Source organism: Lithobates pipiens, unplaced genomic scaffold (genome assembly GCF_037356315.1).
Source record: "Lithobates pipiens isolate NorthernLeopardFrog02 unplaced genomic scaffold, aLitPip1_a1.2 Scaffold_1, whole genome shotgun sequence".
NCBI lineage: Eukaryota > Metazoa > Chordata > Amphibia > Anura > Ranidae > Lithobates > Lithobates pipiens.
In genome coordinates, this window is record NW_027507685.1 from 77642189 (window position 1) to 77659416 (window position 17228).

Below are 17228 nucleotides of genomic sequence, written 5' to 3' on the forward strand. Positions count from 1 at the left end.
ATATTTACCCTTTCCACCAAATCGTTACGCTTAAACCAGAGACTTTTATTCTGATGTTGGGAAAAAGGCCTAGACTTTCTCCCTAAGGGTAATCCTGGGCCTGCTGCCGTGATGTTCCTACCCACTTCTCCCACCCACTGAAAATGGGGGGGGGGGGTGAGAATGAAAGGGGATCCCCGCAGAGATTTTGAGAATCGCAGACATCACAGCAGCAGGCCCAGGATTACCCTTAGGGAGAAAGTCTTTGCCTTTTTCCCTACATCAGAATAAAAGTCTCTGGTTTAAGCGTAACGATTTGGAGGAAAAGGTAAATATCATTTGAGAATAACAAGAAAAATAATATTAATCATATAATTCTTTTATAAAGTTTCTGAGCCGAAAAAAACAAAGGACAAGTTGAAAAATTTCTGCCGAACGAACGATAAATTGAAAAGTTAATGCGTTTCCAATCTGAACTGTCTGCACTAGGTATACATAAAAAAACAAACAAAAAATTGATTAATTTATGTCCACTATACGATTTATCAGTCATTACATGATGGCACTATTGTTTGCTCTCACGGCCGAATGTCCGTTTTTAGAAAATGGGTTTGGCTGATTTTTTTCGTATAGTGTATGGCCAGAATTAACAAAGCCATGTAGTCAACAAAAAAGCAACTACAGTGATACCCTATAAATAAGCAGAAGCTTAAGGAAATGTATACAACTATGATGCTCTGCTGTTTGATATAGTTATGCACACTCAGAAGCTGGAATATTACTGCAGGTAGTTGACAGGACAACAAGCATCAGACTTCCCTCTGGATCAACACTGGGTATAGGATTGTATGATATTTTTTATTTTATTTTTATTTATTTTTTATGGTTGAACCAGATGCACTTGTGTCTTTTTTCAACCTGACTAATTATGTAACTTCAAAAAACCTTATACCCTTGAACGTATAGCTGAGATATGAGATTCAAAGTTAAAGGTTAAGTTCATCTGTAGTGAAAAAATAACAAATGCTCATATTTTGCAGGGAAAATGTGCATTTATTATTTTTCACACAGGAGCCTGCAAAGCATTGCACTAGTGATCAGTGGATCATCGGTGCAATGTCAGGCTCCTTGCAGACACATCCTTCAGTTTTCAGACTGTATCTCTATACAGGCTTTCAGTTCAAAAGCTGAAGGGAGTGTCAGTGGACTACAATGGTGCTAATCAGCACCCTCTTCATTTATTGAGAAATACAAGTCCGTCTGCTGCAGTGGCAGACAGGACTTATAGTTTACACATTTCAGATCCCTTTCAATGAATGACGTGGCAGGGTGGGAGGAGCAGTTTGAAGAACCCCCGCCCACTGCCACCGAGGGGAAATCTCAGGGAGTAGGGGTTGAAATGCTAGAACATATTACACTTTACACGCTAATTATGGGCGCAACATATAACATGTTCTAAAGGTGAACTTATCTTTTAAGTAGGCAGGTAAATATATATCTTGTATTAATAGCCTAAACAGTTCTAATTTAAGATTGTGTAAATTCTTGTATAAGCTCAATGATTTGTCAATGATCAGTAATTGGTTTTCTTTAGACTTCCACCGTGTCTAATTGCAGGTAAATGGCAGATGTCATCTATTTCTGCTCAGCACAGCTTGGTGATCCATAGAAGTAACACAGCTCCGATGGCAGCGATGGAAGAAAGTTTCACGTTGACAGCAAAATTGCAGTTGTCTTGATTGCAGCACATGTTGCTGACAGATACCTGGGTCAATATAAACCTTTCTGTGGTGGTCGTTGAGCAGATTTTGGCATTTGCACAACCAAGTTTCATGATGGATGCCCCAGCTGTGAAGAGAGAAACAGCAGAGGATTATAGAGGAGCAAGGGTGGCTGCTAAAAATGGAGTATAATGCTGGCCATACACTATACGAAAATTCGGCCGAAATTCTGTCATTAGACCGTTTGTTTCGTTTTTTCGGCCAGTTAATGGGCACAAAATCGATAATCGTTTGGACTTTTTTTAAGCTGAAAAAACGAAGAGCAAGTTTGGAAATTTTCTGCCAAATGAACGATAAATTGAAAGGTTAATGTATTTCCCATCCAACCTGTCTGCACTAGGTATATGTAAAAAAAGAATATAAAATGTATTTATGTCGACTGAACGATTTATCGGTCATTACATGATGGCACCATCGTTTGCGAACATTTGTTTTTCGAAATTGGGTTCGCCCGATTTTTTGTATAGTGTATGGCCAGCAAAACACTCAGATATAACAAACAAAGGATCATAAAGCAGAAAAAAAAAACGAATCTGTAAAAAAAAAAAAAATTGCAAACAGGCAGCTTTTTGTTGCAAAAGAGACATGCTATGTCTCCTCTGCATTAACACACACTAAAGCCTCATACGCACGATCAGATTTTTGGACAACCGTTTGTTTGTTTTTTGTTGCATGCTAGTCTCATGTCGAAAGTGAAGAGGTCACTCACCATACGAATATTCTCGTACGACAGAATACAACGTCAGAAGTGGCGTCATGTGTTGAATAGTTTTGTATGGATTTTTTCTGTTTCTGAGCATGCGTAATCTTGCTCTTGGGATTTTTTAGTTTTTTGGCTGAAAACCGTACTGATTAAACAAAAATCGGACGTTGAGTTCAGGTACAATGACAAATTTAGTCTGCACACCCAGCTTTAGTCGGAGAAAAAATCGGAATCGGCTGTAGGAAAAGCACCGTACTAACGATCCAAAAATCGTCAGACAGCTCGTCTGGAAAAATGTTACTTCCGATTTTCGTATCGTGTGTACGGGCCATTACTTGCAGTCTTTTATTGAATGTACAATAGTGCTTGTATTTTCAGTGCACAACAACTGTGCCGGAATGACTGCCTCCTGTATGCATGCGCAGGATGATGTTACCCCACCACCCGACAATCAAGAGGCTGAAAACCCGACACCAAGAAGTAGCTGAGGAGAAGATGACAGCGGCTAGTGAAGGATGTAACTGCTCCATTACTGGAAGGTGGAGGTGAGTATTTTCAGTTTAGTTCCAATTTAAATCCAGCTGAGATCACTAAAATCAATATTTAGTCTGGTAAATATTGTACTAACAACCTTCATTTTCATCGTTGTATCTCTACATTCCTGTTAAAGCAGATGTCTTTTGTCTAAGCATGACTGTTTGCAGTCCTACAGGTCAGAGAATAAGCCCTCTCTTCCTCTGCAATAGTTGGGCAAACAGTTCGGCCTGAATATCGCCTGTTCAGCGAACACCCAAATTTGAGGGGCGCTCAGCGATGTCTTCCAGGTGCCCGCGATCGTGTCATGGAGAGGTGGAACGGGGAGATGACTTTGTAAACAAAGCATTTCCCCATTCTGCCTAGTGTCATGACAGAGATCACTGCTCTCTGTCATCAAGAGCAGTGATTGCTGTCATGTGTGGTGAAGCCCATCCCCCCACAGTTAGAATCACTCCCTAGGACACACTTAACCCATTCATCACCCCTAGTGATTAACCCCTTCATCGCCAGTTGTCATTTAGGCTGAATTCACACCTATGCAGTTTTAGTGTTTTTTGCAGATTTGCACTACAGTCCATTTAACATGGTTTCCTATTCTGTAGTGCAAATCTGAAAAATGCAAAAAGCACTAAAACTGCATAAGTGTGAATTCAGCCTTACACAGTAATCAGTGCATTTTTATAGCACTGATCACTGTATGAATGACAATGGTCCCAAAATAATGTCAAAGGTGTCCGATGTGTCTGCCATAATGTCGCAGACACGATAAAAAATTGAAATGTCTTTTATTTTTATTTTATAAATGTCAGTTTTTCTGCAGCAGGTTCTATACATGGTACAGATGCTCCACTTTACAAGCAGACCAAGGGGACCCCCCAGGCACTATATTTAATCACTTCAGCCCCGCAAGGATTTACCCCCTTAATGACCAGGCCATTTTTTGCGATACAGTACTGCGTCACTTTAATTGACAATTGCGTGGTCGTACAACGTTGTACCCAAACAAAATTGATGTTCCTTGTTTCCCACAAATAGAGCTTTCTTTTGGTGGCATTTGATCAACTCTGTGTTTTTTTGGGGGGTTTTTTGCACTATAAACAAAAAGTGACAATTTTGAAAAAAAACACAACATGTTTTACTTTCTGCTATAATACATATCCAAGAAAAATATTTAAAAAAATGTATTCATCAGTTTAGGCCAATATGTATTCTGCTACATATTTTTGGTAAAAAAAAAAAAAAATCGCAATAATATATTGATTGATTTGTGCAAAAGTTATAGCATCTACAAAATAGGGGATAGATTTATGGACTTTTATTTTAATTTTTTTAAATATTTTTACTGGTAATGGCGGTGATATGCGATTTTTAGTGGGACTGCGCCATTGCAGCAGACAAATCTGACCCTAAGTGACACTTTTTGAGGACCAGTGACATTATTACAATGATCAGTGCTAAAAAAAATGCACTGATCAATGCATAAATGACACTGGCAAGAAAGGGGTTAACACTAGGGTGCGATCAAAGGGTTAACTGTGTTCCCTGAGTGTGTTCTAACTGTGTTGGGGATGGGCTCACTGAGACAACACAGAGATTGCTGTTCCTGATCACTAGGAGCATATTATTTATTATTCATTGTTTCACTTTAAACATCATTAAAATCACTGCATCTGTAAAAACAATCTTTTTAAAAAAAAAAAAAAAAATGTTCATTGATACATGTCCCCCATGGCAGTACCTGGGCCCATTTTATGGCCAATAACTTAAAAATTGGGGCTTTTGATTATTGTAGTTCAGGTCCCATAGACATTAATGGGGTCCAGGGTTCCGGTCCTAACTTTTACAATGTTCGAGAGTTCTGGTGCGAACCAGGGGATGTTTGGCCCAACTCTATTAATAAGCTCTGCCAGTATATACCACTGCGGTGTGAGGGCAGAAAGAAGCTTTTTCAATGATAGAAATTATATTTTAAAATAGTATCACAGTAAAATGTGTGACACATGTCCCCCGTGGGTAGAACAAATCTGATCAAAATGATCTTAAAGTGGTTGTAAACCCTTACAAACCACTTTAACCTGCAGGTAAGCCTAGATTAAGGCTTACCTGTAGGTACAAGAAATATCTCCTAAATCTACACGGTTTAGGAGATATTTGCCGAAAGACAGGCACCGCTGTCAACGGCGCATGCGCCGTAGACACCGGTGTGCAGGCGCACTGAGCGCGCCACAGGTAGCGGCGATATGCCGCCAGTGGCGGCTCCCGTGCGCATGCGCGGGAGCGACGTCATGGCGGCTCAGACGAAAGACAGCCCCGGAGCAGCGAGACCCACCAAGAAGATGAAGGCTCTGGACTACAGGGGACAGCGGTGACTTCGCTGGCTCCTGTGTCAGGTAAGTGACACATAATGGACTACTATGCGATGCATAGTAGTCCATTATGCTTTACCTTTGCAGGGAATCAAAGAGGAAGTAAACCCATCAGGGTTTACTTCCTCTTTAATGCCACAGCTTTTATACATACTTCTCAACTCCCCAATGGTAGTTCCCCTAAAACAGTTTAGAATTATTAACTCTATTTTTAGATCACTTATCTGGCTAAACTCTACAGCAAGGGTAAAAAAAGAACCCAAAGGAGGCAGGAGAGCTTGTGGTTGTATTATTAGGCCTCCCAACTCCAACACATAGTGAGAGTGGTGGGCCCTCCGGAGACTCCAGTGCTTAACTTGGTGTACCCGGTTGCACACCTTCTACAGGTAGCAATAAGGGGTGAGGTGGTGGGGGGCCTGGAGACGCTTAGGTTTGCCAAATCAAATAAGCGATTTCCTACTTACAATTTGATGCAGAAAGTATGGAATAAAGTTAGAGCGATACAGCAGGTGGAGGGTTTCACTAGGTACAGCCCTATTTGGAGAAACAGGCACTACTTGGAGCTGGAAAAATTACAATATGGCACGAGATGGCAGAAATATGGTATTATACACATGACACAAATATTTAAAGATGGTAAATTATGTTCCTTTCCTGCGCTACAGGCGTAATTTAATCTGCCTGCCTCCATGCAGTTTTACTATTTCCAGCTTCAACACGCGGTGAGGGCTCAATCAAATGGTGATGTATGGATTCAGAATCCCACACCCATCTTTAATTACATGAAGGAAGTAATCACATTTAAAGGGTTCATATCAGACAGCTATTCCATGCTCCTCGCCAAGTTCCCTCCTGACAACACTACAGGGATCATATCCAAGTGGAAGAGAGACATAGGCCCCTTCGAGGAAGACCAATGGGAGGAGGTGCTTGCAGCAATTCCCTAAACGTGGCCCAAAGATTATCTCATTTGTATATTCTTCTGCGTATACACTACATGCCAGCTAGGCTAGTGAGAATGGGGGGGAGGAAGGACCCTTTCTATACTATATGCAAGAGAGATCACGGGGAGCTGATCCACCTGCTGTGGAGGTCTGCTAAGTTGCATATTTATTTGAAGGATGTGCTGGATACAATCAATCGTGTATTTCAGATTCAGCTGAAGGCACACCCTAAATTGTGCCTGCTGGGTATTATAGACAATGTCCCAGAGTTGGAGCCTGCCAGGATAGCGATATCCAGGGCTCTATTCCAGGCCAGGAAGCTTATTTTGTGGCACTGAAAGGCGGAGGAACCCCCTACAATGCGGGAATGGTCAAACCAAATGGTGGATACTATCAGATTAGAGAAATATATCTACCAGCATAGAGGGAGTATGAGGAAATTTGATAAAATTTGGGCAACCTGGTTGAATGTCCTTGGGTTAGCGCCAGTTGATCTGATCTTGGACCGTCTGCTATTATAAAGAGCGGAAGGAGGAAAGGGGATGGAAAGGGGGCCTAATTTTTAGTGGTGCCTGATGTTTTTATTCCCTGATATGTGTTGCCCACTCGGCCTTATTTTATGGAGTACGTCATTATGTGATGCAATCTGCAAGTTCTGCTATGTATCAATGGCTTGATGATGGAAGACCAATTTGTAAAATGATTGGTTGTACGGTACTGCATATATTCATGTTGTGTTTTTTTGTTTTGTTTTTTTCAATAAAACCCTGTTTGATTTAAACAAATCTGTCACACATCATAAAAATACAAGGATAAAAGTCTATCAAGAGATAAACAGTTTGATACTTCTGGGCTTTATGCTGCTTATATAGGGCTGGCATTGGATGTATACCCTAGGCCTAGCTGATGAAAGGACTTTCTACAAACAGAGCTGGGTGCACTAACATGTCTCTGCGTGTCTCAGGGGTAGGCGATGGTCGTTAGTGATATAGTAAGAGCTCTCATGGGACAGTGCCTAGGACAGGTATAGAGGGGCAGCCTCAACATTTACAAATTATATTTCCTTATTGGGTTTCTCTCTTCTGGTCACCTCTAGACACGTGTGGCTATATTTAGCAAGAGCTGCAAGGGAAAAGTGGTAATTGAGAGGAGTCAAATGACTCTTTAAGGTTCAAGGAACATGAAACTGACTGTAAGCCTGCATATAAAATAAACCTCTAGTTTTATTAATACATTCTAGCTTTCTTGAGCAAGCTTGACCAAAGAGCAAAATTATAGTTACATAAACATATAGACTGGTAAATTGTTCCTTTACGGATAGGTACTGTATATAAATGATAGACTGATAAATAGTTAATTGATAAAAAAGTATATGAATGACAGATAAACTGATAAATGATAGACAGACAGATACATAGATGATTATTCCATATGAATAATAATTCATAAAATATACACTCACCAATTTGTGCATGTTTGGTCACACAGAGCTCACCACGGTTACAGGTAACTCTATTTATATTCATTAGGCATTCATAGAAGTCACAGGACTGACATTGCAGAGGATAACCTGGAAGAACATAATCAACAGCAGGTAAATATAGTCTAATAATGAATATCAAGCTGCAAGAGTGAGATTTCATCGTAATGGCAGTGAGCAGAACTGGGAGCCTGGGACCAATGATGAGTAGATCGACTCACCTAAACTAATATTCCTCACAGTTTCAGATCTGGAAGTTAGCTACAGCTCACTAATCTACACTACTAACTGAGCTAGTAAGGGGATCCTTTGAACAGCATAAACAACCTTATGGGGTCAAATACACAGCCATAACTGTATATATATAGCCAAAACCATTGTACTTCTCCTCCAACACACTAGGCACATTGCACCAGGGTGTATGGCTACCTACCACAAAATGTATACAGGCCCTTTAGTAGTAATTAATTGTAGTTTACTCCCCTTGTCACTTGATCGATCAGGAAGGTAGTGATCCACTCGCACTACCCCTCGACGATCGACTGAATGATCGGGAAGGTGGAGATCCATGGCCTTACCTTATGCTGCGGTAGAGGCGCGGGGAGGAGGACGATGACGAGGTGGTGGTGTTGCACTGCTGAATCTGGGGTAGGAGTCCTGGGAGTGGCTGTTGCTGCACCTCCACCTGCTGCTCCTCGCTGCACATGGCCCGCAGCTTGTGGAGGGAAGATCCAGGGCCATTGTTTCTCCTCCCGGCGCAACAGGAAGTGGGTCCTGAGACCCAATTGGCCCGGGAGTCCTAAGACCCTCTGGCCAATCGGGTCTCAGGACCCGCTTCCTTATTGGCCGGGAGGAGAAGCAGGAAGACATTAGTGAATATTAATTTGCTAATGTCATAAGTGGAATGGCTTGGGGCACAGTGCTCTGCGCCCCGAGCCCACCTTTTTTTTTTAAGCCAATTAGAGCCTCTGGCTTTAATCATGTGCTTAATTTTATTTATTTTTTTAAATACCCACATTAAAATCCATGCGTTTCAACGCCCCGCATAGAGAATAGGGGCCGGGTTCATGGATTGGGGGGGCAGCGTCCCTGCGCCCCTAATTAGTAGGCGGCCACTGAGTTTACTGTGTATTTTACAGTTGTCATATAAACAGGAAGTGAATGGAAATCTTCCAAAGGGGGCATCTGTTGCAGTAAAAACTAAGATGTGTCTTGACGTAATATTCTGTATTTCTGCTTTAAAGCATCAGTTGCAAAACTCAAAGAATTAAAGCTTTGTGTGCAATGCCCATGCTGCTGAATGCTGCTCCACTGAAAAGATCTGGTTCCCTGAAGTCTCTTGAAAAACCCACACTTCCTGGAGTGCTGATCTCCTAGTCTCCCACAGCGCTCTGCGGTTCTTGCCACCTACCCCTGCATCACTATGTAGCACAGTAATGGCATAGGGGTCGGCAGGGGAAATCACATGGAAAAGTGAGGGACCAGGAGATCAACAGTCCTGGAAGTGTCCTGGACTGTCTCTTTATTGTAGTCGCGTCTGGTAGCATGCGAGAAGTAACTGATTACTTTCTTCCTGCGCTGTCAGGCCGCGTACACACGCGCGGACTGTTTGCCCAACCTTGTTCGTCAAACAGTTTGGGCAAACAGTCCGCTCAAAATTTGCATGAGCGGACTTGCCCACACACGAGCGGACTGTTTCAACGAACTGTTTGCCAAACAGTCCGCTCAACTTTTGAAATGAACGGACTCGCCCACGTAAGGCGGAGGCAAGTCCGCCCATTTCGAGCGCGTGTACAGGTAGGCGGGGCCCGCGAAGGAAACGTCGCGGGCTCCGCCGCCTGGAATGGGCTTAAAGGGGAACCCCAACGCCGAAAAAAATCGGCGTGGGGGTTCCCCCCAAGTCCACACCAGACCCTTGTCCGAGCACGCTACCCGGCCGGCCAGGAAAGGGGGGCGAGCGAGCGCGCCCCCCCTCCTGAGCCGTACCAGGCCGCGTGCCCTCAACATGGGGGGTGCCTTGGGGAAGGGGGGGCCGCGCGGGCCCCCCACCCCAAAGCACCTTGTCCCCATGTTGATGAGGACAAGGGCCTCTTCCCGACAACCCTGGCCGTTGGTTGTCGGGGTCTGCGGGCGGGGGGCTTATCGGAATCCGGGAGCCCCCTTTAAGAAGGGGGCCCCCGGATACCGGCCCCCCACCCTATGTGAATGAGTATGGGGTACAATGTACCCCTACCCATTCACCTGTGAAATAAAGTACAAAAAAAAACACAACACATGGAAAAAGTATTTTATTGCACAGCTCCGGGGGTCTTCCGTCTTCGGGGGTCTTCTCGCCGGACTCCTCCGCTATGTGTGTGTAGCTCTTTTGCTAGCGGAGGAGTCCGGCTTTCTTCCTCCCCGCCGCCGGCCTCTTCTCCCGACTTCGGGGGTCTTGTCCCCCTCTTCGGTTCTTCTGCCGTGCCACCGCGCCTGGTCCGGTGGCCCGGTCTTCTGTCGCCGTCTTCCGTTCTTCTGTCGCCGCCTTCGGTTCTTCTGCCGGGCCACCGCGCCTTCTTGTAGCTCTTTTACAGGCGGTGGCCCGGTCTTCTGTCGCCGCTGTCGCCGCCGCCACCGCCGCCTTCCGTTCTTGTTCTTCTTCTTGTTCTTCTTCTTCTTCTCCTGGAGATGTTGACTCGACGATCTCTCCGGCCGGAATGCCAGAGCCGCGCTGTGCGGTCACTTATATAGTGACAATGGGGCGGTGTCACATGGTATATGTCACATGGGTTGGTCACATGGTGACCCCTCCCCCTTACGATGTCATAGTCCCCATGTGACATCAACCCATGTGACCAACCCATGTGACATATACCATGTGACACCGCCCCATTGTCACTATATAAGTGGCAGCGGAGCGTGTCCCTGGCATTCCGGCCGGAGAGCTCGTCGAGTCAACATCTCCAGGAGAAGAAGAAGAAGAACAAGAAGAAGAACAAGAACGGAAGGCGGCGGCGGCTGCGGCGGCGGCGGCGGCGACGACAGCGGCGACAGAAGACCGGGCCACCGCCTGTAAAAGAGCTACAAGAAGGCGCGGTGGCCCGGCAGAAGAACCGAAGGCGGCGACAGAAGAACGGAAGACGGCGACAGAAGACCGGGCCACCGGACCAGGCGCGGTGGCCCGGCAGAAGAACCGAAGAGGGGGACAAGACCCCCGAAGTCGGGAGAAGAGGCCGGCGGCGGGGAGGAAGAAAGCCGGACTCCTCCGCTAGCAAAAGAGCTACACACACATAGCGGAGGAGTCCGGCGAGAAGACCCCCGAAGACGGAAGACCCCCGGAGCTGTGCAATAAAATACTTTTTCCATGTGTTGTGTTTTTTTTTGTACTTTATTTCACAGGTGAATGGGTAGGGGTACATTGTACCCCATACTCATTCACATAGGGTGGGGGGCCGGTATCCGGGGGCCCCCTTCTTAAAGGGGGCTCCCGGATTCCGATAAGCCCCCCGCCCGCAGACCCCGACAACCAACGGCCAGGGTTGTCGGGAAGAGGCCCTTGTCCTCATCAACATGGGGACAAGGTGCTTTGGGGTGGGGGGCCCGCGCGGCCCCCCCTTCCCCAAGGCACCCCCCATGTTGAGGGCACGCGGCCTGGTACGGCTCAGGAGGGGGGGCGCGCTCGCTCGCCCCCCTTTCCTGGCCGGCCGGGTAGCGTGCTCGGACAAGGGTCTGGTGTGGACTTGGGGGGAACCCCCACGCCGATTTTTTTCGGCGTTGGGGTTCCCCTTTAAGCCCATTCCAGGCGGCGGAGCCCGCGACGTTTCCTTCGCGGGCCCCGCCTACCTGTACACGCGCTCGAAATGGGCGGACTTTCCGAGCGGGAACAGTCCGCTCATTTCGAAAGTACAGCGGACAGGCCCACACACGGGCGGACTGTTCGCTCAAACACAGTTTCAGCGGACAGTTTTTCGGAATTTCCGAAAGACTTTGTCCGTCCAACTGTCCGCTGAAACTGTCCGCTGAAAGCCCACACACGAGCGGACTGTCCGCCCAAACACTGTTCAGCGGACAAGGTTGGGCGAACAGTCCGCCCGTGTGTACGCGGCCTCAGTCTACAGAATATTGTTAAAGTGAACCTGTGCCAAGTTTATGCACACTAAAGTATTTACATATTCTGAACATCAGTGTTAATTTTGATGTCACAGTTAAATTTAGTTATAGTCTTTTGACTAAAATGCCATTTTAGTTTTAGTCGTATTTTAGTCTTTCAACTAAAATGGCAATTTAGTTTTAGCTGGGATACACCAGGAGTAAAAATCTAATATCATTATTTATGGTATTAAAGTGGAGTTCCACCCAAAAGTGCTTCCTCCCCCATCCCCCCCGGTGGCACATTTGGCACCTTTCAGGGGGAGGAGGGAATGGGTACCTGTTTTTGACAGGTACCCTTCCCCACTTCTTGGAGATGGCGTTGTGGGCCATCCCTCTGAAGTTTCATCCCCCCTCCTCCACGCCAGATAGAAAGAGCAGCGCACTTCGCACATGCGCAGCAGGGAACCAGCTGTAAAGCCGAAAGGCTTCACTGCGGGTTTCCCTTAGTGGAGATGGCAGCGGCAGCATCCGACAGTCGATCTGAAAATCGGCTGGGGTGCCAACATTGCAGGATCCCTGGACAGGTAAGTGTCCATATATTAAAAGTTAGCAGCTACAGTATTTGTAGCTGCTGACTTGTCTTTTTTTTTTTCCCCCAGGTAGAACTCCTCTTAAAGCGGTTGTATAGTGTTTTTTTTTTTACTTTTACCTACAGGTAAGCCTATAATGAGGCTTACCTGTAGGTAAAAAATATATCCCCTCGCAATGAGCCGCTGACTGCAGCGGCGCATGCGCACAGGGGATTTCGGCAGAAAGCCTGGCAGATGCCGGACTTTGCCAGAAAGAAATTTCCCACGCATGACGATATCGCGGCTCCGGCCACTCACAGCGCCGGAGTCGCGATACCCGTAAGACACGCCGAGGGAACATGTCAGCTCCCTCGATGTGGATCGGGCGAGATGTCAGGGGCTCGTTCTAAGGTACAGTAAGTATTTCATAATGAGCTAGTATGTGGTGCATACTAGCTCATTATGCCTTTTCCCTTGCAGGTCAAAAAAATAAAAAATGTCAGCGGGTTTACTCCTGCTTTAAAGGTTTGAACATGCACTACAGACACAGATTTAGCTATTGCATTATAAACATCTTTATAAAATAAAACAAGTTTCATAAACAAGCAAAAATATTGCTTTATCTTTGTATCTCTAAGCATTTTTGAGTAATACATTTTTAACCTTCACTACACAGGCAGTGAAGTCTTAGCTTTTTTTTTTTTTTTTTTTTTTATGAGAGCAGTTCTTAGGCTGCTTTCACACTGGGGCGGTATTCAGGCGTTACAGCGCTAAAAATAGCGCCTGTGTAACGCCTGAAAAAAACCGGCCCCTTTAACTCCAGTGTGAAAGCCGGAGGGCTTTCACACTGGAGCGATGCGCTGGCAGGACGGTGAAAAAAGTCCTGCTAGCCGCATCTTTGCAGCGGTGAAGGAGTGTATTCACCGCTCCTATACCGCTCCTACCCATTGAAATCAATGGGACACCGCGGCAATACCGCCGGCAAAGCACCGCTGCAGCGGCGCTTTGCGGGCGGGTTTAACCCCTTTTCGGCCGATAGCGGGGGTTAAAACCACCCCGCTAGCGCCCGCACACCGCCGCTAAAACGACGGTAAAGCGCCGCTAAAAATAGCGGCGCTTTACCGCCGACACTGCTCCCGCCCCAGTGTGAAAGCAGCCTTAGCATGCTGTTGGCCTATAATATTAATTAACAGCAGGTGTTCTTAAGCTCTTAAAGAGGAAGTATGCTTCCTCTTTGTCTCCCTGCAAAGGTAAAGCATAGTAGCCCATTATGTGTCACTTACCTGACACAGGTGCCAGTGATGTCGCCGCTGTCCCCTGTAAGTCGGAGTGTCCATCTTCTTCCGGGTTTTGCTTCTCCAGCCACTCACAGCGCCGGAGCAGTGATGACGTCGCTCATGCGCACGGGAGCCGCATATCGCCGTTAGCAGCGGCACACTCAGTGAGCCTGCATGCCGCTGTCTACGGCGCATGTGCCGTAGACAGAGGTGACTGTCTTTTTGGAAATATCTCCTAAACCACGTAGGTTTAGGAGATATTTCTTGGACCTACAGGTAAGCCTTAATCTAGGCTTACCTGTAGGTCAAAGTGGTTTTTAAGGGTTTACAACCACTTTAAGCTGTTAGAAACTGACTTAAAGTATTCTATGCATTAAGGTAAAAAACCTTCAGTACTGCAGCTCCCCCCCTTTTTTCTTACCTGAGCCCGATCTGATCCAGTGATGTGCTCCAGCCGCTGTGGCTCCCATCACTGGACACATTAATATTGGCTCCCACTACTATCAATCAAAAGCTGTAACACAGGAGCACAGGATGGGGCCGAGTCCCGTTGTCTGTGTCAATGGACGCAGCAGCGGGACTCAGGAGCAAGCCTGCATGGGTGCCCACATAGAAAGCAGCTTTCCGTGAGAGCACCTGATGAAGAGGAGGGGCTTGGAGCGCCGGCGGGGGGGGGGGGACTCTAGAAGAGGAGGATCATAGCTGATCTGTGCAAAACCATTGCACAGAACAGGTAAGTATAGGCGTGTTTGTTATTTTTAATAATAATAAAAAAAAAGATTTAAAAACACTTGAAGCCCATAGAACCATGAGGTCTTCAAGGATTTTTGAGATTGGATAACTTCACATTTAAAGTAGTTGGAGAGATCAGGGATGGCTTGTTTTGATGTCCTTCCACTGCTGGGTTGAAATAAGTAAATTATTGAATGTCCATCGTTTAAGCTCAGTTAATGGGCTTACTTATATATTGATTTATTAGTCCTTTTCGATACCTTACCAGATCACTTGCTCAGTGGAATTAAGTATTATGCCCTGTACACACGGTTGGACATTCCGACAACAAAATCCGTCAGATTTTTTCTGACAGATTTTGTCCTAAACTGGTGTTGCATACAAACGGTCAGACAAAGTTGTTGGAAAATCCGATCGTTCGGAACGTGATGACGTTCGTTCGTTCGTTACGACGGAACTACGCTGAGGAATTTCCGACAGAAAAAGTCAGAGCCCACACACGATCGGATTTTCCAACAATGTAATCCGATCGGACCTTCTCCGTCTGAATTTCCGACCGTGTGTACAAGGCATTAGTCCAACTGTGGGCATTCATATTACACAGTATAAAGGTGATGTAGAGCATGCAAACATACCTTGGAAATAGAATGCACTGTCTGGTACACTTCCAGTAAATAAATGGATTTGGAAATAACCCACTCTATATTACAGGCAGGGAGGCCATCAGCTTCCAGGTTTTTTTTATTTTTTTGTCAAAGCTTTGAGGAAGCTGAAGTTAGAAGCTGATTGGTTGCTATGCAGAGCTGCACCAGATTTTGCACTCCAGTTTTAATAAACCAATCCCCATTTCTTATGGAAACACCCACCTTCCACTATACAAGACCATGGAACATTTTGAATGGTGCGCATTGGGGGTTATTTACGAAAGGCAAATCCACTTTGCGGTGAAAATGCACAAGTGCAGTCGCTCCAAATCTAAGGGGTAGATCTGAAATGAGTGGAAACTCTGCTGATTTTATCATCCAATCATGTGCAAGCTAAAATGCTGTTTTTTATTGTCCTTGTATGCCCCCCTTGGATCTACAGCGACTTTACTGCAGTGCAAAGTTCCTTTAGTAAATAACCCCCATTGCTTAGTTCAGAGAAATGTGTCCCTACCCCTAAAAGACTAGTTGGTTGTGATTCCCTCCCAGGCCAAAGTTCCCAGTGCTCTGCCATTAACAGCTTTAATGGATTTCCATGAATATTCTGAAATGCACTCATCAACACTTAGGACTTCAGAAACATGGTTCACACTGCTTCGACCCCAAAGTCATACGACTTGCATGTGACTTCCTTTCATCTTGCTTGCAACTTTTGTGATTTAACATTGTTGTCTATGGTACTCAAGTCGCACCAAAGTTGCAGAAAACTACTGCGGCACCTTTTTTTGTCGCTGCAACGTGAGCCACATTGATTAAGATAGCACCCACTGAAATGAATGTGGTTTGACTTGTCATGTGCCTTTACCAGGGCTCACTGCAAGAGTCCCTGAGCAATGCAGCAAGCTGGTAACTGATAATGGCCTGCTCTACCCCCTGAAAAGCAAACTACTAACTTTGGGTGACCATTTTACCTGACATTTGGAGCATTCGTTTTACATTTCTGACCTAAAAACTACCATTCATAGAAAAACAGAAATTTTACTTACTGCTGGTTGTATTGGGTGTACTGGCTGTACTGGCTGTACTGGTGGAAATGTTTCCGCCATTACAGAGATCCGAATTGCAGCAATATTGGACAAGTGATGAATCAGGTGAGGTTGAATTGCACTGCTGTGATGTCGCACAACTTCTTTGCTGCTTCTCAATGTTTCCATCTGTCAAAGAAAGTCAATAGTAAATGGTGTGAGATCTGACTGGCTGCATTCATTATTTCAAAATACGCTATTATTAGCCTAGCTCCAGGTTTAATAGCATTTCTGTTGTCCAACAGACATTAGATTGTCTCCTGTTCTGGCCTAAAACATCCAAAATAAATGTCTATAGGTGTCTTGAATCTGCCAAGCATGGGATGATAGCCGCCCAGCGTCATGAGTATGAGCCCAATGTACAATTACAGGGTGACCACTCTACAGGGGATCCATGGGTGAAGCAAACAAGACAGTCTGTTCCTACCACTATTATTCCAACCTTCCCCCCAGTTAAGAGGTGTCAGGCTAAGCTCAGGGAGGAGGTAGGAATAGGGTTGCCACCTTTTCTTCAAGCCAAACCCGAACACTTTAGCGCCACACAGCACATTTTTTTTTTTTTTTTTTTTTTTTTTTTACGGGGGAACACTATGGACTGTGGTATAAAATGAAACTCTGATGTAAGGGTTTCTGCTTACCAAAGCCACCATTTACATCAGAATTCCCAGATTTCCCCATTCCCCATTAAATCAGGTTTCCCTAAGCTCCCCCTTACATCTGAGTCCCCCTTACCTTAGTGTACAGGCATACCCCACTTTTAAGTACACAATGGGGTTTATTTACTAAAGCTTGAAAATGCAAAATCAGACTCACTTCTGCATAGAAACCAATGAGCTTCTAACCCCAGCTTCTTCAATTACACTTTGGTAATAAAACCTGGAAGCTCATTGGTTTCTATGCAGAAGTGAGTCTGATTTTGCACTTTCAAGCTTTAGTAAATAAACCCCATTGTGTACTTAAAAGTGGGAAGTGGGGTATACCTGTACTCATTTGCTCAGGGGAAAAACAGAGAAGGGAGGGAGGGGGCCTATACACTGGGTGGTTGTGGTACTTGGTTAATGGG

The 17228-nt window shown here is 45.4% G+C and overlaps 1 protein-coding gene across 1 annotated transcript; it reads right to left on the reverse strand.

Moving 5' to 3' along the window:
• Nucleotides 1-306: 306 nt before the first annotated feature.
• Nucleotides 307-16843, reverse strand: LOC143987238 (uncharacterized). The gene is made up of 4 exons (XM_077485835.1): nucleotides 16804-16843; nucleotides 16127-16294; nucleotides 7773-7880; nucleotides 307-1827 (listed from the first exon to the last, which is right to left on the reverse strand). The coding sequence occupies exons 1-4, from the start codon at nucleotides 16841-16843 to the stop codon at nucleotides 1625-1627; spliced, it is 519 nt and encodes a 172-aa protein (XP_077341961.1). The 3' UTR covers nucleotides 307-1624.
• Between the last annotated feature and the right edge of the window lie 385 nt (nucleotides 16844-17228).